This window comes from Fusarium subglutinans, assembly GCF_013396075.1.
Source record: "Fusarium subglutinans strain NRRL 66333 chromosome Unknown NRRL66333_c0000019, whole genome shotgun sequence".
NCBI classification, from domain to species: domain Eukaryota; kingdom Fungi; phylum Ascomycota; class Sordariomycetes; order Hypocreales; family Nectriaceae; genus Fusarium; species Fusarium subglutinans.
In genome coordinates, this window is record NW_023502082.1 from 159,742 (window position 1) to 179,329 (window position 19,588).

General features: G+C 47.3%; 5 protein-coding genes across 5 annotated transcripts; 4 read left to right on the top strand and 1 right to left on the bottom strand.

The window, feature by feature from the left end:
* Positions 1–192: 192 nt before the first annotated feature.
* On the bottom strand, positions 193–849 carry FSUBG_2245 (uncharacterized protein; the record flags this gene model as incomplete). The annotated part of the gene is made up of 1 exon (XM_036679998.1): positions 193–849. The coding sequence occupies one exon, from the start codon at positions 847–849 to the stop codon at positions 193–195; it is 657 nt and encodes a 218-aa protein (XP_036542166.1).
* Positions 850–7,755: 6,906 nt separating this feature from the next.
* FSUBG_2247 (GNA-3 g alpha subunit GNA-3) lies at positions 7,756–11,914 on the top strand (the record flags this gene model as incomplete). The annotated part of the gene is made up of 11 exons (XM_036679999.1): positions 7,756–8,189; positions 8,240–9,148; positions 9,205–9,791; positions 9,831–10,024; positions 10,108–10,372; positions 10,418–10,796; positions 10,845–10,941; positions 10,993–11,326; positions 11,374–11,462; positions 11,518–11,692; positions 11,739–11,914. 11 exons carry the CDS (start codon positions 7,756–7,758, stop codon positions 11,912–11,914), a joined length of 3,639 nt encoding a protein of 1,212 aa, XP_036542167.1.
* A 738-nt stretch (positions 11,915–12,652) lies between these two features.
* On the top strand, positions 12,653–14,870 carry FSUBG_2248 (major facilitator superfamily transporter; the record flags this gene model as incomplete). Its single annotated transcript, XM_036680000.1, has 6 exons — positions 12,653–12,701; positions 12,753–12,767; positions 13,174–13,607; positions 13,663–13,975; positions 14,023–14,184; positions 14,260–14,870. 6 exons carry the CDS (start codon positions 12,653–12,655, stop codon positions 14,868–14,870), a joined length of 1,584 nt encoding a protein of 527 aa, XP_036542168.1.
* A 206-nt stretch (positions 14,871–15,076) lies between these two features.
* Positions 15,077–15,757, top strand: FSUBG_2249 (gnat family protein; the record flags this gene model as incomplete). The annotated part of the gene is made up of 1 exon (XM_036680001.1): positions 15,077–15,757. One exon carries the CDS (start codon positions 15,077–15,079, stop codon positions 15,755–15,757), a length of 681 nt encoding a protein of 226 aa, XP_036542169.1.
* Positions 15,758–18,044: 2,287 nt separating this feature from the next.
* FSUBG_2250 (rAsp f 9 allergen) lies at positions 18,045–18,969 on the top strand (the record flags this gene model as incomplete). Its single annotated transcript, XM_036680003.1, has 3 exons — positions 18,045–18,132; positions 18,186–18,451; positions 18,499–18,969. The coding sequence occupies 3 exons, from the start codon at positions 18,045–18,047 to the stop codon at positions 18,967–18,969; spliced, it is 825 nt and encodes a 274-aa protein (XP_036542170.1).
* Positions 18,970–19,588: the final 619 nt, after the last annotated feature.

Genomic DNA, 19,588 nt, shown 5'->3' on the forward strand with positions numbered 1-19,588 from the left:
ATCCACCACGCTTCCAACCTTGTCGACGATGCACATGTAGCTGACCTCGGGAGTGAATTTGTTCGCGCAAAGCTGTATATCTGTCGGTAAGGGAACTTCGGGTGGCAACATGACGCTGGAAATAGCCCTGCGCTAGCCATCGTTCAGGGTCACGTCTTCCGGGACTGGCAGCTCAGCGTACTCCTCGACTTCTCAGACAGAAGCACCCCCTATGTCGCCGTGGACTTTGGAGTTGTCATCGATGGAGTCGGGTTGAAGGCTGGGGATGGTGGCCCGTTTATAGGTGTATGGAGTTATGTACGTTCCCAGGTCTTCGAGAGTACGCAGGGAGCGAAGGTGGCGGGCATTGAACCGAGCTGGGTCGTCGTATCCTGCGGGAATCGAGGTGGTGAACGATATGCCTACAGAGGTGGAATACAAAATCGAAATGTCGTACTCTACTGAATGGCCTTCTCCTATCTGGTTGAGGCCGTGAATGAACCAGTGCACCCGTGCGGCCATCACAGCGAGGTGGGTAACCCCAGTCATGAAGCTGTGTGCAACTCCCTGGTCATCGAAGATTTCCTCAAAACGGGATCCAACATAGCCGTCGTAGTAGTCAAAATCGTAGCCTCTGTCGAGCAGGCGGTTACTCTTCGTTTCCATCGTAACATTCATATCCTTGGCGGCGGCATAGGTGTAGTTGCGAACGAGCGTGGCGGTACGTTCGAGAGTGAGAGTGCATTTGCTCATGGGTTGCTCGGCTTCAAAGTGAGCAAGCCACACGTGCGAGTTGTCTTGATTCCATGGTACCGGTTCGCATACTTCACGTACTAGCCTGAACGGCAGAGTGAACTTTTTGTCGGCCATTGTGCCTATTTCTAAATACGAATAGACGGTCGCAGCATCAAGTTATTCTGAAAATATGATGAGCTCAAACCGGGACGTTAGCCTGGTAGATTTTGAATCCTAGAGATACATACCAATAACTCAAACCAAGAGGAGGGAGGCAGAAGAGCTTAGAATATCCCAAACACTACAAAGAGTCAAGTAAGTTTACTGTGATTGAGTAGGCCCTTAGATTTGTTACTTGCAGTGTCGTACGAGTTGGAGGTCAGAAACAGTCGTGCGTCAAAGGCCCGTATTTCAATTAATTGTTATGATTAACTCATAAACCGATGTTTATTTATTGACATTCTTGATTTATTGTGGTGTGACTCCAACGTAGGTGGCAAAGCCCTTACTTAAAAACACTCTTGGGCGATTGTTGATGGATGTATACCTAGGTATAGAGAGTTGTGTATGTGCGTAACCGGCACATAGCAACTTCAAATGTCGATATGCTCACCGTGCAGTTCATAGCAGTGCCACGGCGCGAAAGCACATCATCCAAGGCCTCTTTCACGTGACCGTTTCATTGACTCCCACCAGCGGCCAAGCTCGTTTCTCTCGCCTCTCTTCACTTTTTCTTTTACCAGGTCCATATGGTTACTCTTCTTCTTTCACTTCCACATCAACAAACATCCACCGAAATCAACCATTTCAACGCATGTTACTCAAGCAAAAGACGGATCTAAGCCGGCAAACGTCATTTTATCGTTATACGCGCAGTAAAGCTTTCAAGGCCGTGAAACCTTTGGGCGGCAAACAGGCAAGCCTTCCACTTCACCAGCAAACAAAAGCAAACAAAACACTCTTTGTTTTCAGTGTCGCGTTAACATACTTATTCCTCAAATGGTGAGGCCCTGTTCCGATTCTGCCGTGAACAGAATGTGATTTAACCTGACCACGACATTTTAGATACCAAAGTTTATATATATCATATTGCACTCAAAGCGAAGACCTCGACGCGTTCTGAGTTGTTATATATGGTCTCAGTCACCGGCTCACAAGTACTCGGATTCGCTGCCTGAAGGGTCCTGCGAAGCTTCCACCCTTCATAAACCTTGTCGATTTGAATACAACACCACTACGGCGAGGAGGCGCGTAAGTACGTACATTGATGGAGTCAGACATAAGCATGCTAACTTCATCAATAGACATCGGTGGAACGATTAACCCCACGACAAGGTGATCAAGGCCAACTACGGAAAGTGTTCCGCGCCTCTTATCCGTCACGACAGTTCTGAGCTCCGTGACCCAGCGCTCGAGAAGACGCATGTCCAAGATGTATCTGAACATGGCTTGGACTTAGATGGCCTGACTCAGAACTGCCACTTATATACAGGATAAAGAAGGTGGTTATCGGTCTGATAATCTCCGAGGAGGGCTAGGTGAGTCTGCTATCAATGTCCTCAAATACATTATCTAATTATTGGAGCATAGTCAATTCGCAGTGCTGACGTCTTGGCCCGTTCATTGCAAAAGCCCAGATAGAGATACAGCATCCAGCGACTGCCCTGGGTCTGTGGAACCATGCTCTACAACCTAGAGTGGTGAAGATTCGATACCCATTTCCAACGCATAGGGTCTCGGCCTCGAAGCAACTTAACCAGATTTCTTGCCAACAAACGTTGGACAAGGCGAGAGTGGACTCGAATCTTTCTCCAACTCCAGGACCTCCAGTTGCAACACTGTCTGACGACACCGACTGCTGAGTTCTCAACTGCAAACAACACATCTAGCTCGCACATCACTCATGATAACGGAATCGCTGGCCAGCTCGGAAAACGCTCTTTGGGTTCCACTGTCAACCTAGGGCTTGAGAGCAACAAGTCTCTTCCCAGCGATCCCACGTTTTACTTTAAACATGTCGATATCATCACATCTTCTGCAGTGGACCAGGCTTCTACATATAGACATGAACGACCGCTTCCAACAGTATTTATCCAAGATGTTCTTCAGCATGGCGGTAATCTCAGCCACGGCTGGTTCTGGAAAGTCCCATATCACTGCGGTGATTGCTTCAATCCTTGGGCTCAGTGAGAGCCATTCCCAGTGCATCATTTCTGCTCCTTCGAATATCGCATGCGACAATATCAAGGAACGGATTTCCGACATTGCTCAACTACTCGCTGGCTCCGTCAGTGTAGCGCGTGTGCGGCCCAGAACATCTAAGGGCAGCACACACCTGTTATTGCCTCAAACTTCCATCGGCTTAAGCCGATAGCCCCTCTAAGAAGCTAGGGTGCTGAGAGCAGTTGTCGAAATGAGGCCCTCAGCCTCGTATCCCAATGTCGGTGCGTGGCTTTGCTCTTCACCAAGAGCCCGGGAAACTCATGTCGCTCCTCCGTGGTCATCCGGTGAAAGAGGATGATGAGCTAGATCCTTCGCCTTGGAAGTTTCACCATTCTCTCTGTTGGTGGACAGCTCGTGCCATTGGCTTTGAACTAGAGGGCGTGGAAAGGCTAGATGTTGATCGAGAGAATGAAGATTTGGGCAAGCAATATGTGAAGCTTCAACGCCTCGCTGATGCTGGTCCCTCATTCCCTACGGATGACGATAGTTCAGACTGTTCCGATTCCGAGGTCAGGCTCACGATAAAGAAGACGTTTAAGGGGTTCACCGATCTTGTCCAAATCGCCTGCAAGACCATGACTTTCACTGAGTACGAAGAGCGTCAGAAAGCTCAGGGAAAGAAGCTCGCGTTAGGCAATGATATAAGTCGCCTGATGCGTGATGTTGTCCGATGCACAAACTTTGTGACAGTGACACCGGCTATGGCAGGTTCGCAGCCATACAACAGGTTCCATGCTTGGTATGCCCTGGTTTACAGCCTGGACTGAGTTTATAAGGGTGTTATTTTGAGTTGATAGACCTGACAGCTGATGCTCACATCACGCACATCGTACTCTTGGTATGCCAAGGCGGCCTTGTTCGATGAGGCAGCGGCCATGCATCAGACAGACGGACTCATCGTGTATGGCAACTCCATGCGACCCACCTTCGTCGTTGGAGACGAGAAGCAACTCCCGCCGACACTTCTAACCATGGGAGACACATATCCTGATGGTACCGCGGTGAACCGCTTCGGGCAGGATGCCAAGCTTTCTTGGCTATCTTCAAGGCACCGCATCAAAAGTACCCTCTACAAATTATAACTGGGGCCTGAGAGCCAGATTCCCGGCCTTTCATCTCTATAAGCAGCATCGAATGGCACAGGGCATGTTCGATCTGTCACTTCGTCTGACCTACAGCCATCTGGAAGCTCGGTTCTCCTACGGTCCGCTGGCTGCGCTAGAGAACTATCTCTTCGCCAGCGCTATCCGGGAGTTTCTCAATGACCACAATGGACTGCAGCTGCCCCCGGACACAATGTCTCCTGTTTTTGTGAACTGTAAGGACTGCCCTTGTCGTGTTGATGACACTACAAAGTCAAAACACAACCCACGTGCAATCGCATGCATGATGGTGTGGCTGGAAGATTTTGCCAAGGCGGTTAAGTTCCCCGCCGATCGTATTGTCGTCATCACACCATACCGTTCCAACCTGTGGCATATTCGTGCTGAATTGGCCTCCAGTACTCTCCTCAAGGATGTCCAGGCTACAGCCATCGATTCGGAATCAGGGCCGAGAAAACGATATGGTAGTCCTGTGTCTTGCGGTGGATAAAAGCACTGGTGAATGCTTTACTGCCCAACCCCAGAGACTTAACGTCGCGGCCAGCCGTCACAAACTATTCATGGTCATCTTCGGGGTATCGAAACATCTCCCAGGGTGCAAGAAGACTTCTGATGTTAAATTGAGATGCTAAAACACTTGGTCTAAGATCTTCTAAGTCTATACTAAATTATACTCAGTTTACCTAAGTTTACCTAAGTTTACCTAAGGCTATTTAAGGCTTTTTATTACATAGGAGAGAGGTCCTAGGTTTTATTGCATCCCCTTCATATCCCAGCCGGCCAACAAGTCCCGGTCCATACGGGCGACTGCCGAAGATGGAACAAAGACGCAAAAACTGTTTTCCAGTCATCCAGCTTTTACTGACGCTGAAGCCCCCTGAGATCCAGCTAGGACCAGCGGAATTGGCAGTCCAACCGATAGTGTAGGATGTTGAATCAGATTGACCGACGGAGCAGGATGCAGCATTGGAACAGTTGATGTTTTCTTGGGGCTTACTCAAGTCGTACGGGAGGGGGGGATGACAACTTGATCCTTACAGCTAAATCCATACGGCTGGCATTAACAACAAACCTTCTTGACGACACAGCCAACCCATGAAGCTGAAAAATATTTAAGTTTCATAAGTAAGCTCTGAGATAAGCATACTTTCTTTGCCCACATTTTACATTCCTAAATTTTTATACATAAAGAGACTCCTTCCTAGCTTTCTCTACCTACTTACTACTTCTAGTCATTGCCTGTCTATCAAAGGTAGATCGCCATGGCTACTTCAAACTTGCCCGATAGGTGGCGTCCACAGCATATGAGCCTCGATCAGTTTGAAACCGCATTAAAGCAAGCCTGTCTCAGCAACGCCGTGTTTAACTTTCCGAAAAGACCCTACAAGAAAGCCCGAGCTCTCTGTGTCCATTTTTAAAGAGAGAGACAACACCTCGGAGTTGAGAGTACAAGTGACCGTATTCGAGATGTCTTCATCAAGACGTATGGCTATGATGCTGTCTCGTTCATGATTAAGGACGGCGATCCTGATCCTGAAGCAAGCCTGGGTTCGGCGCTCAGTGAACTCGTAGCGGACATGGACGAGAACTGTTACATACTGCACTACATCAGTCACGGGAAGAAGATGCAAAACCCATCCCAAAACCATGACGAACTTCATCTCAATCAGTCGCAGTCATATAGCGGTCATATCTCATCTGCACAGGCAATGCAAGACCCGACGATCGACTTCAATCGATACTTAGCATGGGTGATACTGCCACAGGTCTCTGCAATGACCTTACCATCAGAGCCCATTGCGCTCACGGAAGATGCCTTGGTATGCTTCTCGAGGCGCCAGGTCACCTGAATATCAGCCGCCAGAGCTGTAGAGAGGAATAAGACAATAGAGGTAAGAGATCGTATCTTGATGTCGAAGAGTAGAGCTGTTACTGATGATAAAAAGATTCTCTCCTCACCGAGGCATTCCCATGGCTTATATGCCATTTGCCAGGTCTCGTAGCAAGAACATAAGGCCTTACTGTTTACACAAGGCACGGTGGAACCGACAGCGTGAGTATAGATCGGCATGATCACCGCAGTAGAACACGTTCCTTGACCCATGCTTGCCTCGTGGGATTGAAAGGGTTCTGTCTTCTGCCTTGATTAAAGCTTAGACGCAGTGTTCTGGATAAATGCCGCATGGATAGCCTAGTATACTGTTCGAACTCGATGCCGCAGCTTCCCCAGAATTGTTACATGATCTGGGGTATTTAGTGCGATAGTATACGCCAAAGACAATTAAAATCTTTTTCTTTGATGAATCACAAAGTGGGCGAGTTTCTCTATTCTGCTGCCTAGAGTGGCTTCCTTGATCCCGGCAAAGTCAATGCCTCTATCATACTTCTCCCTTCCTGAAGAGGACATGAATCCAGTGCTGATTTGAGTTACATAGGCCTGGTACATCCCCTCGGTCACTCCTCATTCCCGGTTCTTGCGGGCGACAAGGCTAACAGAATGGCCGGGGAACAGACAATGAAAGAAATAGTAGATAATTGACATAGTTACTACTCAACATGTGTCCTCAAAGGTTTGAAGCCAAGCTCCTCAGTACAATTTTGCCCAACTACAATCGTTGAGTGTGAAAAATGACGACATGGCCTGATATCAACCAGCTCTTCGAAGTCACCAATATTATATCATTGTACATAATAAGGTCTTTTAACTTCTACTGCAGTTTCAATTACCTCTCAGGGATGCCCTACGCAGATCGATCCTACGAGCGATGACGGCCTAGTAAAGCCTGGTGATGTTTCATAAACGCTCGAGTCAATCAAGAGCCTTGTCTCACCCGGGACCACAGCTTTAACGGCAAAACGCAACCATAGGTAAGGTACTTAGCGTCTCAAATGTGTCCACTGACGATCTAACAAAGGTTAGCTTGGAAACCGATTACAAGGCCAGTCCCTGGTATTCATCCTCTCCGATCCGAGTCTTCCACCCGGATGTCCCAAAGACTGCTATCATCATCGGTCAATGGCGGAGAGAGACTCTTTCAACCTTTCTTCATTCTTATCACCCACTGGCTCTGGGGAACTATGCAATGCAGACATTTAAGAGGTAAAATTGGCCCGATGAGTTTCTTGTCGAACTGTACGAACAGCTTCGATAAGTCGAGTTACCGGCAGACCCTTCAGTGAGGAGACATTTTTGTCTCTACTAGAAGTGCCAAGGCCTAGGACTTGTCAAATGCCTGTGTCGATAATCAAGTGTTGCCTTAGTAATGTAATAGAGATAAATAAATAAGTTAGCAATATTTGGTTTCTTGAGGTAACTATAAGGTGAAGGGGAGTAGAAAGCATTGCCCTATACGATAACTAGGGCACTGATTCAATGAATACCTAAGTTATTTGCAGTTGAGGCTGAGAGCTTCAATCAGTATAGAGAACTCAGTTGCACATGAAAGCTAAGCTCACGTAGTGCGGAATGTAGTAAGATAAATTTAAATAATAATAAATTCACTTTATTTTAGAAATTACAATTGCATGAAGATAATGGCTCTCAGCCTTGTCAATTGGCTTGGCGAAATTCCAATCCTGCACAGCCTCGCGAGGCAGATTTGCGAACCGCCACGTCAGATTATTTCAGGGGCTTCAGCAAACGCCCACTTCCCACTCATTCCTTACTTATCAACATCCACGGCAACTTTGCCCATAAATCAATCGTAACGTCAGCATGGCAGATCCCCTATCAATTATTGGGACAGCGGGAGCGATTGCAAATATTATCGATGTCCTCACCAAAACGATCTCAACGGTATGTGACATGCGACAAGCCTGGAAAGTCGCCGACCTCGCTGTGTTCGCCTTCGAAAACCAGCTTAATCTCCTCAAACTTGCACTTTTTGAAATACAGAAATGGACAGAGTCCAGATCAAGCGAACAGTCGCATCAATTGGTGATGCAAGTGGACAGCTGCGTTACGTGCTGCCGGCTTCTCATTGGCAAAATTGATAGTGAAGTGTCACAGTTTCAGAAGACTGCAGCTGGTGGTCTAGAGCTTGGTTCTAGGCTTTCCTTTCTGTTCAAGACGAAAGACATGGAGCAAATTCAGCGGATGGTTGATCAACAGACACATACCTTAACACTTCTGCTAAGTGCTTGCAACTCGTGAGTTTGTCAGTTTTACAGTATTCTTTAACTTACTTACATTACCACAGAAATGCCTTGGAAGAGCAAACTAGAATCTTGCAGCAGCCTAAAATTATACAGGCTTTGGAGGACATGGACCGAGACACTGCGTCTCTCATTGTTCATCGAGACTCTGACTCCATAATTACAGCTACATCCGTAAGCTCTTCGCGATGGCCGGTTCAGTTTGCGTTCGACCGGGAGCTTTTTATCACTAAAGTTTACGACAAATGGATTCGGAAGCTCGCAACGGCACGGCGGAGCAACAGTCACCGCTCGAAAGATACCACTCAGCAAGACAATCAACAAATCTCAAATAATGATGCTACCTTCTCGAGTGCATCTACCGACGAGCAGCAGACTACTCTTGTGCACGCAGAAACTACTACATCAGAAGAAGTGATTCGGTCATCGGCAAGCCTGGGAGAACAAATGAATTCTTTGACAGAAACAGCCGTGGACATATATATGCAACCTCTGAAGAGAGGCCGAGCCAGAAGCAGGTTGAAGCTTCAAACCAAGAATTCCCAACGTATTGATCAGAACTTGAAAGATGATTCCAAATCGACTAATCGAGAAGTCAAGGTAGTCATCCTTGGTTCAAAATCGAGGAAGCGAGTCTTTGAAGAGATGAGGTTATCGGACTACCAACCACAATGTTACACAACTGAGCAACTACGTATGTTCCGTCCCATAATCCTCGGCATAGTTTTAGAAGGTATTCAGTATTTGGCAAAGAGACTATTGGCCGATAAGACCACTAGAGGGGGTACCATCCGGGCGTGTCTGGAAGACGTGTTGATATGCGACAAATATTTGGATCTCAACAATGGGTTTGAGCCGTGGGTCGTCGAAATATTTCATACTATAATGAGCCATTCGGCGGCTAAGGCTTTGATGACGGACGAAACCTTCGTGCTTCCTGAGAATGCCGACTAGTATGTTATTTTGATAACTCCGACCTTACCTTGCAGTACTGACGCCTTTCTCCTAGCTTTTTAAATCAAATCGATAGGATCATGCAAGATAACTATATACCGACAGACTCGGATGCGATAAATTGTCCAACACCATTGCCTGGCTGTGTGGAGGCAATCTTCAACATGGGCCAGCTCACCATGCGATTGACAGATCCAGGTAATGCAACAGTGAACCGGACAAAACTATTTCCTCAACTCGAGGCAGTGTCAGCAGTAATATATGTTTTCGATCTAAGCACCTTTTCCCGCGAAGCCTTGCTTCAGTATGAATTGACCGTCGATTCACGTTGGCTGAGAAATTCATTTACCATTGTCATCTTGAACAATTCCAAGGGATTTGCCAAGAGACTCGCAGAGGAGCCACTGAGCGATGAATTTCCAGATTATGCGGGAGGAGATGATGAAAGGAATGCATCGAAGTATATTCTGTCCAAGATCTCGGTTTTGGACCAGTCTGATGGCCGGTTATATATCCATTTCACAAATGCCGTATATGATGATGGAGACTTGGAAAGGATATGGCGATTCATCCAGGATGCCATCGTGGAGCGTGCACTGAAAACTCTCTTGCCGAAAAAGAGCAGTATACCGAAACACCTCCGTGAGGGATGATCTTTTACGGATCCATATCAATTCCCAGCTTTCCAATTGGTTATTCAGTCCAAGATGGCAGAATTTAGTCCGGGGAACGATTCGCCGTGGGTCGTTCCAAAATGGAAATGTTTCGCCGAAAACTTACCCCAACAAGACCTGACTTACCACGAAGGCTGTTTCTCCAAGAAAGCCACCAAGGCCGTGAATGGGCTAACTCCAAAGCGTTTCCCGGGAGCTAGGGTCTTCCCCAGACTAAATTCTGTGGGGTGATGCTAGGATGAGGTCAACTTCATGGGTTTTGTTATCTTTGACCAAGTATAAAGACTCATGATCCCTTCAACTTTGAAGACATTAGAATTAATCAGCTCTACACATTTCTTCTATCAATTGGCTTCTACGACTTCCAATTCATCATATCCAAAGAATCTCTCAGCAACTCGCCCAGTCATGTCGAGGAGACAGATCCAACACCCCAAGCCGAGACTGCCATTGAATATGATAGCAATGGCTTGAGTGGTATCATTCGATCTCTGTATGTTCTGGGAGCTGCTACTCTGGCTTCACTCGGAGGATTCTCTTTCGGCTATGGTAAGTCTACAGTCGCAACCTCATCTCCAAGCTAACAGTTACCAGATCAGGGCGTGATCAGTATCATCCTTACCATGAAGCAATTCCACGACCAATTCCCTGAAACAGCCCCTGACCATCCTCGATATGGCTTCAATGTTGGTTTCATGACTGGCATGCTCGAACTTGGTGCCTTTGTTGGCTGTCTCTTTCTTCCATACCTCGCAGACCGAATCTCTCGAAAGTGGGCTATGACTGTTGCTACTGTCTTCTTTACCATTGGTGCTGTCATTCAGACTGCTTCTCATAACTATGGCACACTCGTGGCTGGAAGGGCTATTGGTGGAATCGGCGTTGGAACTCTGGCCATGGGTGCACCTCTGTATATCTCTGAGATCTCCCCTCCGAACCTGCGAGGCTCTCTCCTGGTTCTTGAAGCTCTTTCGTAAGTCAACTTTCGTGGGCGGGTCCTCAGCAATCTAACTCAGTGCAGTATTGTCATAGGAGCAATCATATCCTACTGGATTACCTATGGCACCAAAGATATGGCCAGTGAATGGTCCTTCCGACTGTCATTCCTTCTGCAGATGGTGCGTCCAGCTTCCACCGATTAGACTACTAGTACTGACCTTGAATAATAGCCTCCTGCTCTCCTAGTCGGCCTCGGCATTCACTTCTTCCCATACTCCCCCAGATGGCTCGTCATGCGCCAACGAGACGACGATTCTCTTCACGCCCTCGCCCAGCTCCGCCGCGTCCCCGCAACCGATGATCGCGTCCAAGCCGAATGGAAAGGGGTTCTTACTGAAATTCGATTTCAGCAGGAGATTCTTTCCCAGGAGCATCCCAATGATAAAGGTATCATTCTGGAACTGAAGCAGTGGGGTGATCTGTCCCGATCTAGATGCCTCAAGCGTACTGCAGTAGCTCTTGGAATACCCTTCTTCCAACAATTTTCTGGAATCAATGCGTTCGGTAAGTCATATTACGAAACTTCTTGGGATTGGTTCTAACGATATCAGTATACTACGCTCCTACTTTCTTCAAGGCGCTTGGACAGGATGACAACATGGCGCTAATTCTATCTGGAATGGTGAATATCTGTCAGCTGGTGAGTCGATGTCTCTAGCACATGTCCCTGAGTAATACTGACTTTCAACTCCTAGGCCGCCGGTATTCCTACATGCCTCTACCTCGACAAGATGGGCCGCCGCAAACTTGCTATCCTTGGTGGTGCTGCTATGGCCGTCCCTCATCTTATCATGTCCGGCGTCGTTGGCAAGTTTGACGGCAGGTGGGAAGCCAATCCCGGAATGGGCTGGTTTGGCGTTGCTCTCATCTGTATGTATCATTACCCGATCTTGAGACTCCGTGCTGACAAATTCAGACATCTATGTTCTCTGCTACGCATGCTCATACGGACCATTGGCTTGGACTCTCCCCGCCGAGGTGTTCCCCAGCTCCCTCCGAGCTAAGGGTGTTGGAGCCGCGACTGCCATGGTTTGGCTTGCCAACTTTATCATCGGTGTTGTTGTGCCCGAGATGATCATCAAGATCGGCTAGGGTACTTATCTCTTCTTGGGCATCTTCTTCGTTCTCGCTTCCATCTTTTCCTTCTTTCTTGTCCCCAAAACAGCGAACAAGTCTCTGGAGCAGATTTCTCAGCTGTTTGGAGATCATGCTCTTGCGGATGAAGAGGCTGTTTATGAGCGTATTCGGCATGAGGTTTGGGACGGCCATGCTCGTGGTGCTGAGCATGCTGAGGTTAAGCAAAGTATCTGAGGGCTTGTGATATTCCTTTAGCTGCATAAGTCCAAGAAGGTAGTCAACGTTCTGGTGCACATCGAAGTTTCATTGCCTGTGACTATGGCTTTTTATGTCTTGTTTTAATGTGACTTTGACGTGAACGTGATGAATTGACCATTATTCCTGACTTGTATCGTATTGACCTTCCAAAAGACTTACACCAGCACTGAGACGTGATACTTGTAGAAATCTAATTATTGATTTACTTCAACTTGCTTTCAAGAGAATGTAATCACCCGAAAAATTGATGTTAGAGCTGTGATTCTTGGGCATGGAAAGCTGCAGTGGATCAATCCACTAACTCAACCCCTTTAGGACATGAAAGACGCTAGAATGCGGGGAAAGTAAGCTAAAGTCATCCTTGCCCTCAACTCGGTCTACTCCCCGAGATTTCATTCTTATGCCAACTCCACGCTTCTCTCCTTGCAAACCCGGCGAAATCCTTCCTAATCCGTCTCGTTCTTCTTGTAACTCATATTCAAGCTCCGAATCATCATGAGTTCGGCGCCTCGTACTCGGACAAAGCCATGCGATCAAAGTCGAGGTTCGTTAAAGCCTGCAAGGATACCTTGATCGCGCTGACCACCACTCACAGAAAAACATCTGAAATGTATGCCCATGCTTAAGAAATAGGTTCGGGCTGACGGTTCCAGGCGATAACGAGACTCCCTGTGCCAATTGTGCAAAGACTTCCATCAGTTGCGCTCGTGCGAAAAAGTTCCGCATCAAAAAGCTCATCACGAATGAAAAAACCATTAAGTTTGATCCGAACCAAACATGGATAGAAACATCGAATCAAAGTCGGTCTAATGGATCTATTCGCTTGCCAATTCCGTAACGGAGCTTGACAGAAAAATCAAATACAATTTCCTTTGTTGACGAAACAAACTCTGCCTCTCGCCACTCCCGTACGACCACCGCTGAATCTCCGTCTTCCGAGAATGGATATCAATCAGAGAGTTTGGATTTTGCTGCTTCTGTTTTGCAAACTCTATCAAATGGCAACACGCAAATAGACGGCAAGCACGAAGCATCTCTAACGGAAGCAGTTTCAGAAGCGCCCTCCGGCGTTTTCGGGACATCCCAAAGCCATGAGGGCTTCAGCGCCTCTCAAGACCTTTCTCAACTATCACTTACTTCATCACCCAGTGGACAATCGAATTCTGCTACTAATCACTATGGAACGTCATCACTTCCTGTTTTCCCAACGCAATGGCCGCACTCCTCTCCTGAAGAGGATACAGGAAAGCATGTGAACCCTAGCGGGGCTGATGGACAGTCACCCTTTGGGCAGTTCAACCCCCAGCTTTATCAAACGGATACACTTCCTTCACTGATGGAACTGGAACTCCAGAATCCAACTTCACTGCTGAGTGCCAATTCGTCTCAGTCACTGGGCCCAGAGGAAGCTTGCCTCCTTCGTTGCTTCGTTGAGAAACTCGCCAGAGCGGTAAGACCCTTGCAAGATATCTATCAGGGGGCATTCAATTTGACCTTTGGGGTAGTTTGACACTACTGACAGAGATCATCATTACACCTCAGTACTTCCTCTCCGAGCTGTACATAGCCCTCTGCTTCTCAACGCCATATGCACCGCCTCAGCACGCTTCCTCACTCGGTTCTCCTCACTCCAAGACCCTGACAGAGTGTTCGAATATGCGGGGACACAGCTTCCAGACCTCAACATGGAATCAGCTATCCATTATCACAATAAGTGCATCTCACATCTGATGGGAGTATCAGCAGATCCGATCAACTCTTGTAGTGACGATGCTCTGGCTGCCATTACGATACTGAGATATCATGAGCAGGTTGATAGTACGAGACATCTGTCCTTTTCCTTTTCAAATCTGACAATGCTCTAGCCCACTTTACCGGTATCGATAACGAGACCTTTTCGATTGCAGTTCGCGCCATATTCCAAGCATCCCAGAATGACGCAGATGGACTTCTTCACCTGATTCTTCAACCTCCCCGCGGCTCAGATGTCTATGCAACTTCTCTCTCTTCCCTCAGATTCTCGGCCTGTCTCATTGCACTTCGTTAAGAGATCTGGTCCGTTCTCATGCACCGCCGTCCATTCCGACTACCAATCCTGCCAGTGGAAAGCTATGGCATCTTTGATGATACGTTGGCTGCTGATGACTACGACTGGACTAACCGAGTCCTCATCTGGTGTGCTCACGTTCTCAAATTCTGCTATCCAGATGATGATGACGAACAACCAATCGATAACCGCACGCGGTCTCAACAATGGGAAGCTATCAAAGACTTCCAGAGAAACTGGGACGAGAAACGACCACCTCATTTCGCACCTCTCTACTACCGCGAACGCAGCCCATCAGAAGGTCGATATTTCCCCCAATACTGGATCACAAGCCCATGCCAAATGCTAGCCCTTCAACACATCGAACTAGCACGTATAGTCCTTGCCGTGCACGACACCAAGATCCAACTCGGCATCGGCGGCAGGGCTGCCCATAAAGCACTGGAAGAGCTTATGAGAGACTCAACAAGACGTGTTTGCGGGTTTTCTATGTCACAGAAGTGGTACCGAGAGGGAATGGTGACTGCTGTAGTCGGACTGTCCATGTGTGGCGAGTATTTCCAAGACCCGGGAGAACAGGCTGCGATTATGGAGTTGGTTACGTTGCTTGAGCGTGATCATGCTTGGCCGACCATTACTTTATTGAACAAGCTTTGGGATACTTGATTCAGAGTATCACGAGGGGCGTGAATAAGTTTCATATCGTTGTTCTCTTAAGATTCACGATGGCTGCCTGATTGATGTGCAGGATTGCGTGACGTATGAGTCATAAGCAGTTATGCATTCAGACCACGGCTATCAACTCTCAACTCCTATATTTAGAGCGACTAAGGCCCAGACACAGTCAATGAAAAAGGCAAAGCAGTTTCAAGATGTCTCTCAAAGCTTTAACTCTGCCAAAGTCTTTGCCCGACCCAAATCAATGGGACAAACTCGTCAGCCAGTACAAAGAATTCCGCTTACTTTCTCTGCAACTATCGCCCGAGTCATTCAGCTCAAACTACGCTCGTGAGGCGGCTTTCACCAAGGATATATGGGAAGCACGCCTAAGCAACCCAGCAGCATCCAGTATCATCATCGTGTCCAACCCAAACCCCGGTACAACCGACGCCATCTCGCTGATTCCGAACCAACCATGGCTCGCGTCGCTTGTTCTGTACGGCCCATTCGAAGCCAAGACCGCGGCCAAAACATGGGAAGATCTACAGGAATTCGAACCCGGAAGCACTTATTTTGGTCCCATTGCGGATGAAATTGAGTCTGCTTACGTGCTCAACGCGATTTACGTCCATCCATCGCAGAGGCGCAAGGGCTTGGCGAATAAGCTGATCGAGTACGCCAAGGACTTTGTTGTCAGACATAATGAGGGCAAGAAGGTGATGCTAGTTCTTCTTGTCAACTTTAATTCTGTCGCGGCCATGAAATGCTACGAGAAGTCGGGATTTGAAGTTGTGCATGATTACTGGTTTCATGATCCGAATGCTTCTGGAACAACTCGAGGTCATGCGGCTGTAATGAGATTGGACGTCGGGAGGAATGATTCTCGAAGCTAGAACAATTCTTTTCGGAGCGGATCGTTCCATTTCTTCAGTGCGGTAGCTGGAATGAAACTATACGATGTGGAGGAATGCCGAGATAAATTGAATGAACAATTCGGCGCTATTAAGAATCGCCAAGTGACAATCAATTCTCTAGCCACATTGGCTTATTCAAAGAGTGAACATCCATCCTTGACCCTAAGAAATACAAATATTTAGGTAAATTTAGCCTAAGCTTAGGGGGCTCTTTGCTAAGTTTATTTTGACACCCTATATCGATTTTCTTACTCCCCGAGGATCGTGTAGCGATCGTATTCAAATGCCTCGTGTTGGAGTGGCACGCAAGCGGTCAGTTTAATGTTCGGGACCTCCGGATCCAGCCAATTGTTGAGGTAACCAGCCACCGATTGTGGCGCTCACCTTTTGCAACGTTGGTCCGCATTTGTGAAAGCGTGGTTCTAATTGGTATTTTTAGATGTCAACTACTGCTAAAATACGACTGTGCCTTGCGTTAAAATGCTTCTATTTGCGATGTTGAGATAGCTTCACTTCAATTGCGTTCGCGAAAGAATGCGGAATTGGCCGTCGAGCTACTCTCTGTTGGTCGTCTCTTGAATGGGAACAAGCGGGGTTACAGCTTCAAGGACGGCAGAACGGGTATCCGGATGCCAGGATGACCCCGAGTTATTGATCACTAGACCATGAGGCTGAGAATTATCGTGCATTTCCCCTCACTACAGCCTTGTATCGGTGGAACTTGTGATATCCAACGTCCCATCGCATCAACTCACGCTCGGATGATTATGATTGAAGCGCGAGTGAAGAATTGGGGTTGTATGCATACGTCGTGATGTCTTCATCAGGAAGGTCTATGCTGATTAAAGCACGAGATCTGCTTGAATCAGCATGTGGAAGCGGGGAAACGACAAAGTCGATATACGGTCAGACCTTATGTTGTGTCGATGATGCCGGGTCCGAGTGGTGATGCATGCATCAAGGGCCCTGTTCTCCATCAAGATGCATGGTTCAAGCGGGGTACAGCACCTCATGACGGACCAGCTGAGCCCACGACGGAAGCTTACTGAGACTCTCTCTCTTGGCAAATTCTCATGAGCTTTATTGAGTGATAAACTGATCGATCGATGAATGATTGCCTATTTAATGACATCAAATCAGTTGAGCTCAAATAAAGATCCGCGAGATCTTCAAGTCTCCGAAACAATAAACCTGCAGATTGTCGTTCATCTGTGGAGAGCTGATAACGATCAGTGGAGAACAGGAGCTTTGACATGTTCTCAGCTTACAGTAGGCCTCGGTCATGGTCGTGCAAGGGTTTACATGCAGAGAAGAATGGAGAAGAAGAAAGGTCGGTTAGAGCGGCGGGTAAAAAAAAAGAAGAAGAACGGGTCATAGTCATCCCTATCGTAACCTTCTTTTACGGATTCAGCGGTTTTGCAGCCTCCCATTTTCTTAGCCGCTTGTTGTCTTGATAGCGTCTCGTATTTGGGGAGGTTGGCCGTTTAGCCTAGACATACGAACGGTAGTGGACTAGCCGACCTTTATCATACGAAAATACCACGAGCAGAGAAGAGAAGAGACAGTTGAATTATTGTTACAGTGAGTCAATTGACTTCTGATGATTGACCTGACGTCAGCAACAAGGAATTGCTTCCTCTGCTGACAATCCGCATGCTTTAGTTCAAAGTCCCTGGACGCATATCGCACACAGCCCGCTCACCCACGATGTCGCGCTAGCCAAGCAGCCCACCACGATCTAGACCCTTGCTACCAAAAAATGGCCGGTCGGGAGTTCGTATCAGTGGTTGGTAAGACTCCGCAAGCCACTCAACTACTGCACCATCCAACGGATCTGGAAAAGCCTCTTGTCTCATAGCAGTTCCCTACAGCAACTCACTCACTCACTCACTCTTGGCAGGGTTTTGGTCCGTGCTATTGGTGATCTGATGCAAGGGATGTGGAGATCCCTGCCGCTGTTGGCGTGCTCGCAAGCCAACCCTGGTTGCTTAGTCGACGCTAGCACTGCAATACGAGCCATCGCCTGATCGATATAAACCGAGGCTTTTTGACAGGGGAGGTTGGGAGCCCTCTTGGCTGAAGAGAAGCAAACTATTAAACCAGCCTTCACCAATTGCCAATTGACTCGAGAATCTAACTACTATATCAACGTGCGTGAGAACATTAAATAATCTCATCCCATCCTCATCCTATCACTTCTTTGTATAATTATACATTACTGACAAGCCATCTTCCTGTTGTACCTCGTCACACGACACTAGCAAGAATGTTCGCCAAAGCCATCGCAGCCCTCGCCCTCGCGGCACCTCTTGTCTCAGCCCAAACATTCACAAAGTGTAACCCCATGACAGCCAGTAAGTCTCACCACTATCCCAACAACTCGGTACACTTGACTTACACAACATAGCATGTCCTGCCGACCCTGCTTTTGGAAGAGACACTGTTCACTGTGACTTTACAAAGGGTGCATGTGACGCTTTCGCAGAGGATGCTGGTACTACCCTTCAGCATAACGAAAATGGTGCTGTCTTTACAATTTCAGGACCTAACCAGGCTCCTACAATTGCGACGGGCAAGTACATCTTTTTCGGCCGTGTGGATGTCGAGGTGCAGGCCTCTACGGGTGTAGGCATCTGCACTAGTGCTGTTCTTCAATCTGATAACCTTGATGAGGTAAGTTCACTAGCAACTTATATAAAGCATCGAACTAACAGCTTCAGATTGACTGGGAATGGCTTGGAGGCGATAACGCTCAGGTTCAGTCCAATTATTTCAGCAAGGGAGATGTTTCAACATATGATCGCGGTGAATTCCATCCCGTCGTCAACCCAACAGGCCAGTTCCATCTCTACTCCATAGAGTGGACTCCCTCCGCCATCAACTGGCTGATCGACGACCAAGTCGTCCGAACCCTCCCCTACACCGATGCCACTGGCCCCAACGGTTACCCCCAGACCCCCATGCAGATCAAGCTCGGAACATGGACTGCTGGTTCTCCCAATGCTGCTCCTGGTACCATCATCTGGGCCGGTGGTCTTGCCGACTACTCTCAGGGTCCTTTCAACGCTTACTACAAGAGCATTTCCATTGTCGACTATGCTGGCGGTGACGCTCCTACAACATCGAGCGTACGCGAGTATATTTACGGAGACCACAGCGGAAGCTGGAAGAGCATCCAGCAGATAAACTAACTAAGATGTGTTAATGATTTAAAACAAATGAAAGAGATGGGACTTTAATGAGGGTTTAATGAAAGAGGGGGGATACAATGATTTATGAGCATTTCAGCATTTTATAGACGATATATATACTTAAAGATCACTTCAACAACTTCAATCGCTTTGCTTTCTGTTTTCTGTGACTATCCTCTGACTATTCATGCTTCAGACATTTCTGAAGCCTGACCCATCCGTCGTGTATCGTCTATAGTAGCGTTAGATCTTGACGTACTAAATCCGAATTCTTCCGAGAAGATAGTTTAAATCTTTATCTCATTATTCTGCACTCTCGCTAGTTTTCTGCCGTGGCCCTCAACCTCATCTTCAACGTTAAATGGTTGACGTCCAAGCTCCAGTATCCCAACCCCGGAGTCAAGAAATGTTAATACCTCACCTGAATAATAAACGATTAAAGAAACTTTAGGCAAGACTTAGTCAGCCTGAGATTAATTGCTACTCTTAACATCTAAGAAATCAGAAGATATCTTGCTTACTGAAGCTTGCAAAATAAATCAATTAGCTGAGATCATTTTTACAACCAGATCAAAGTCTCTTTACAACTCGCACTGTTGCAAAACATCTTGATCAAAGA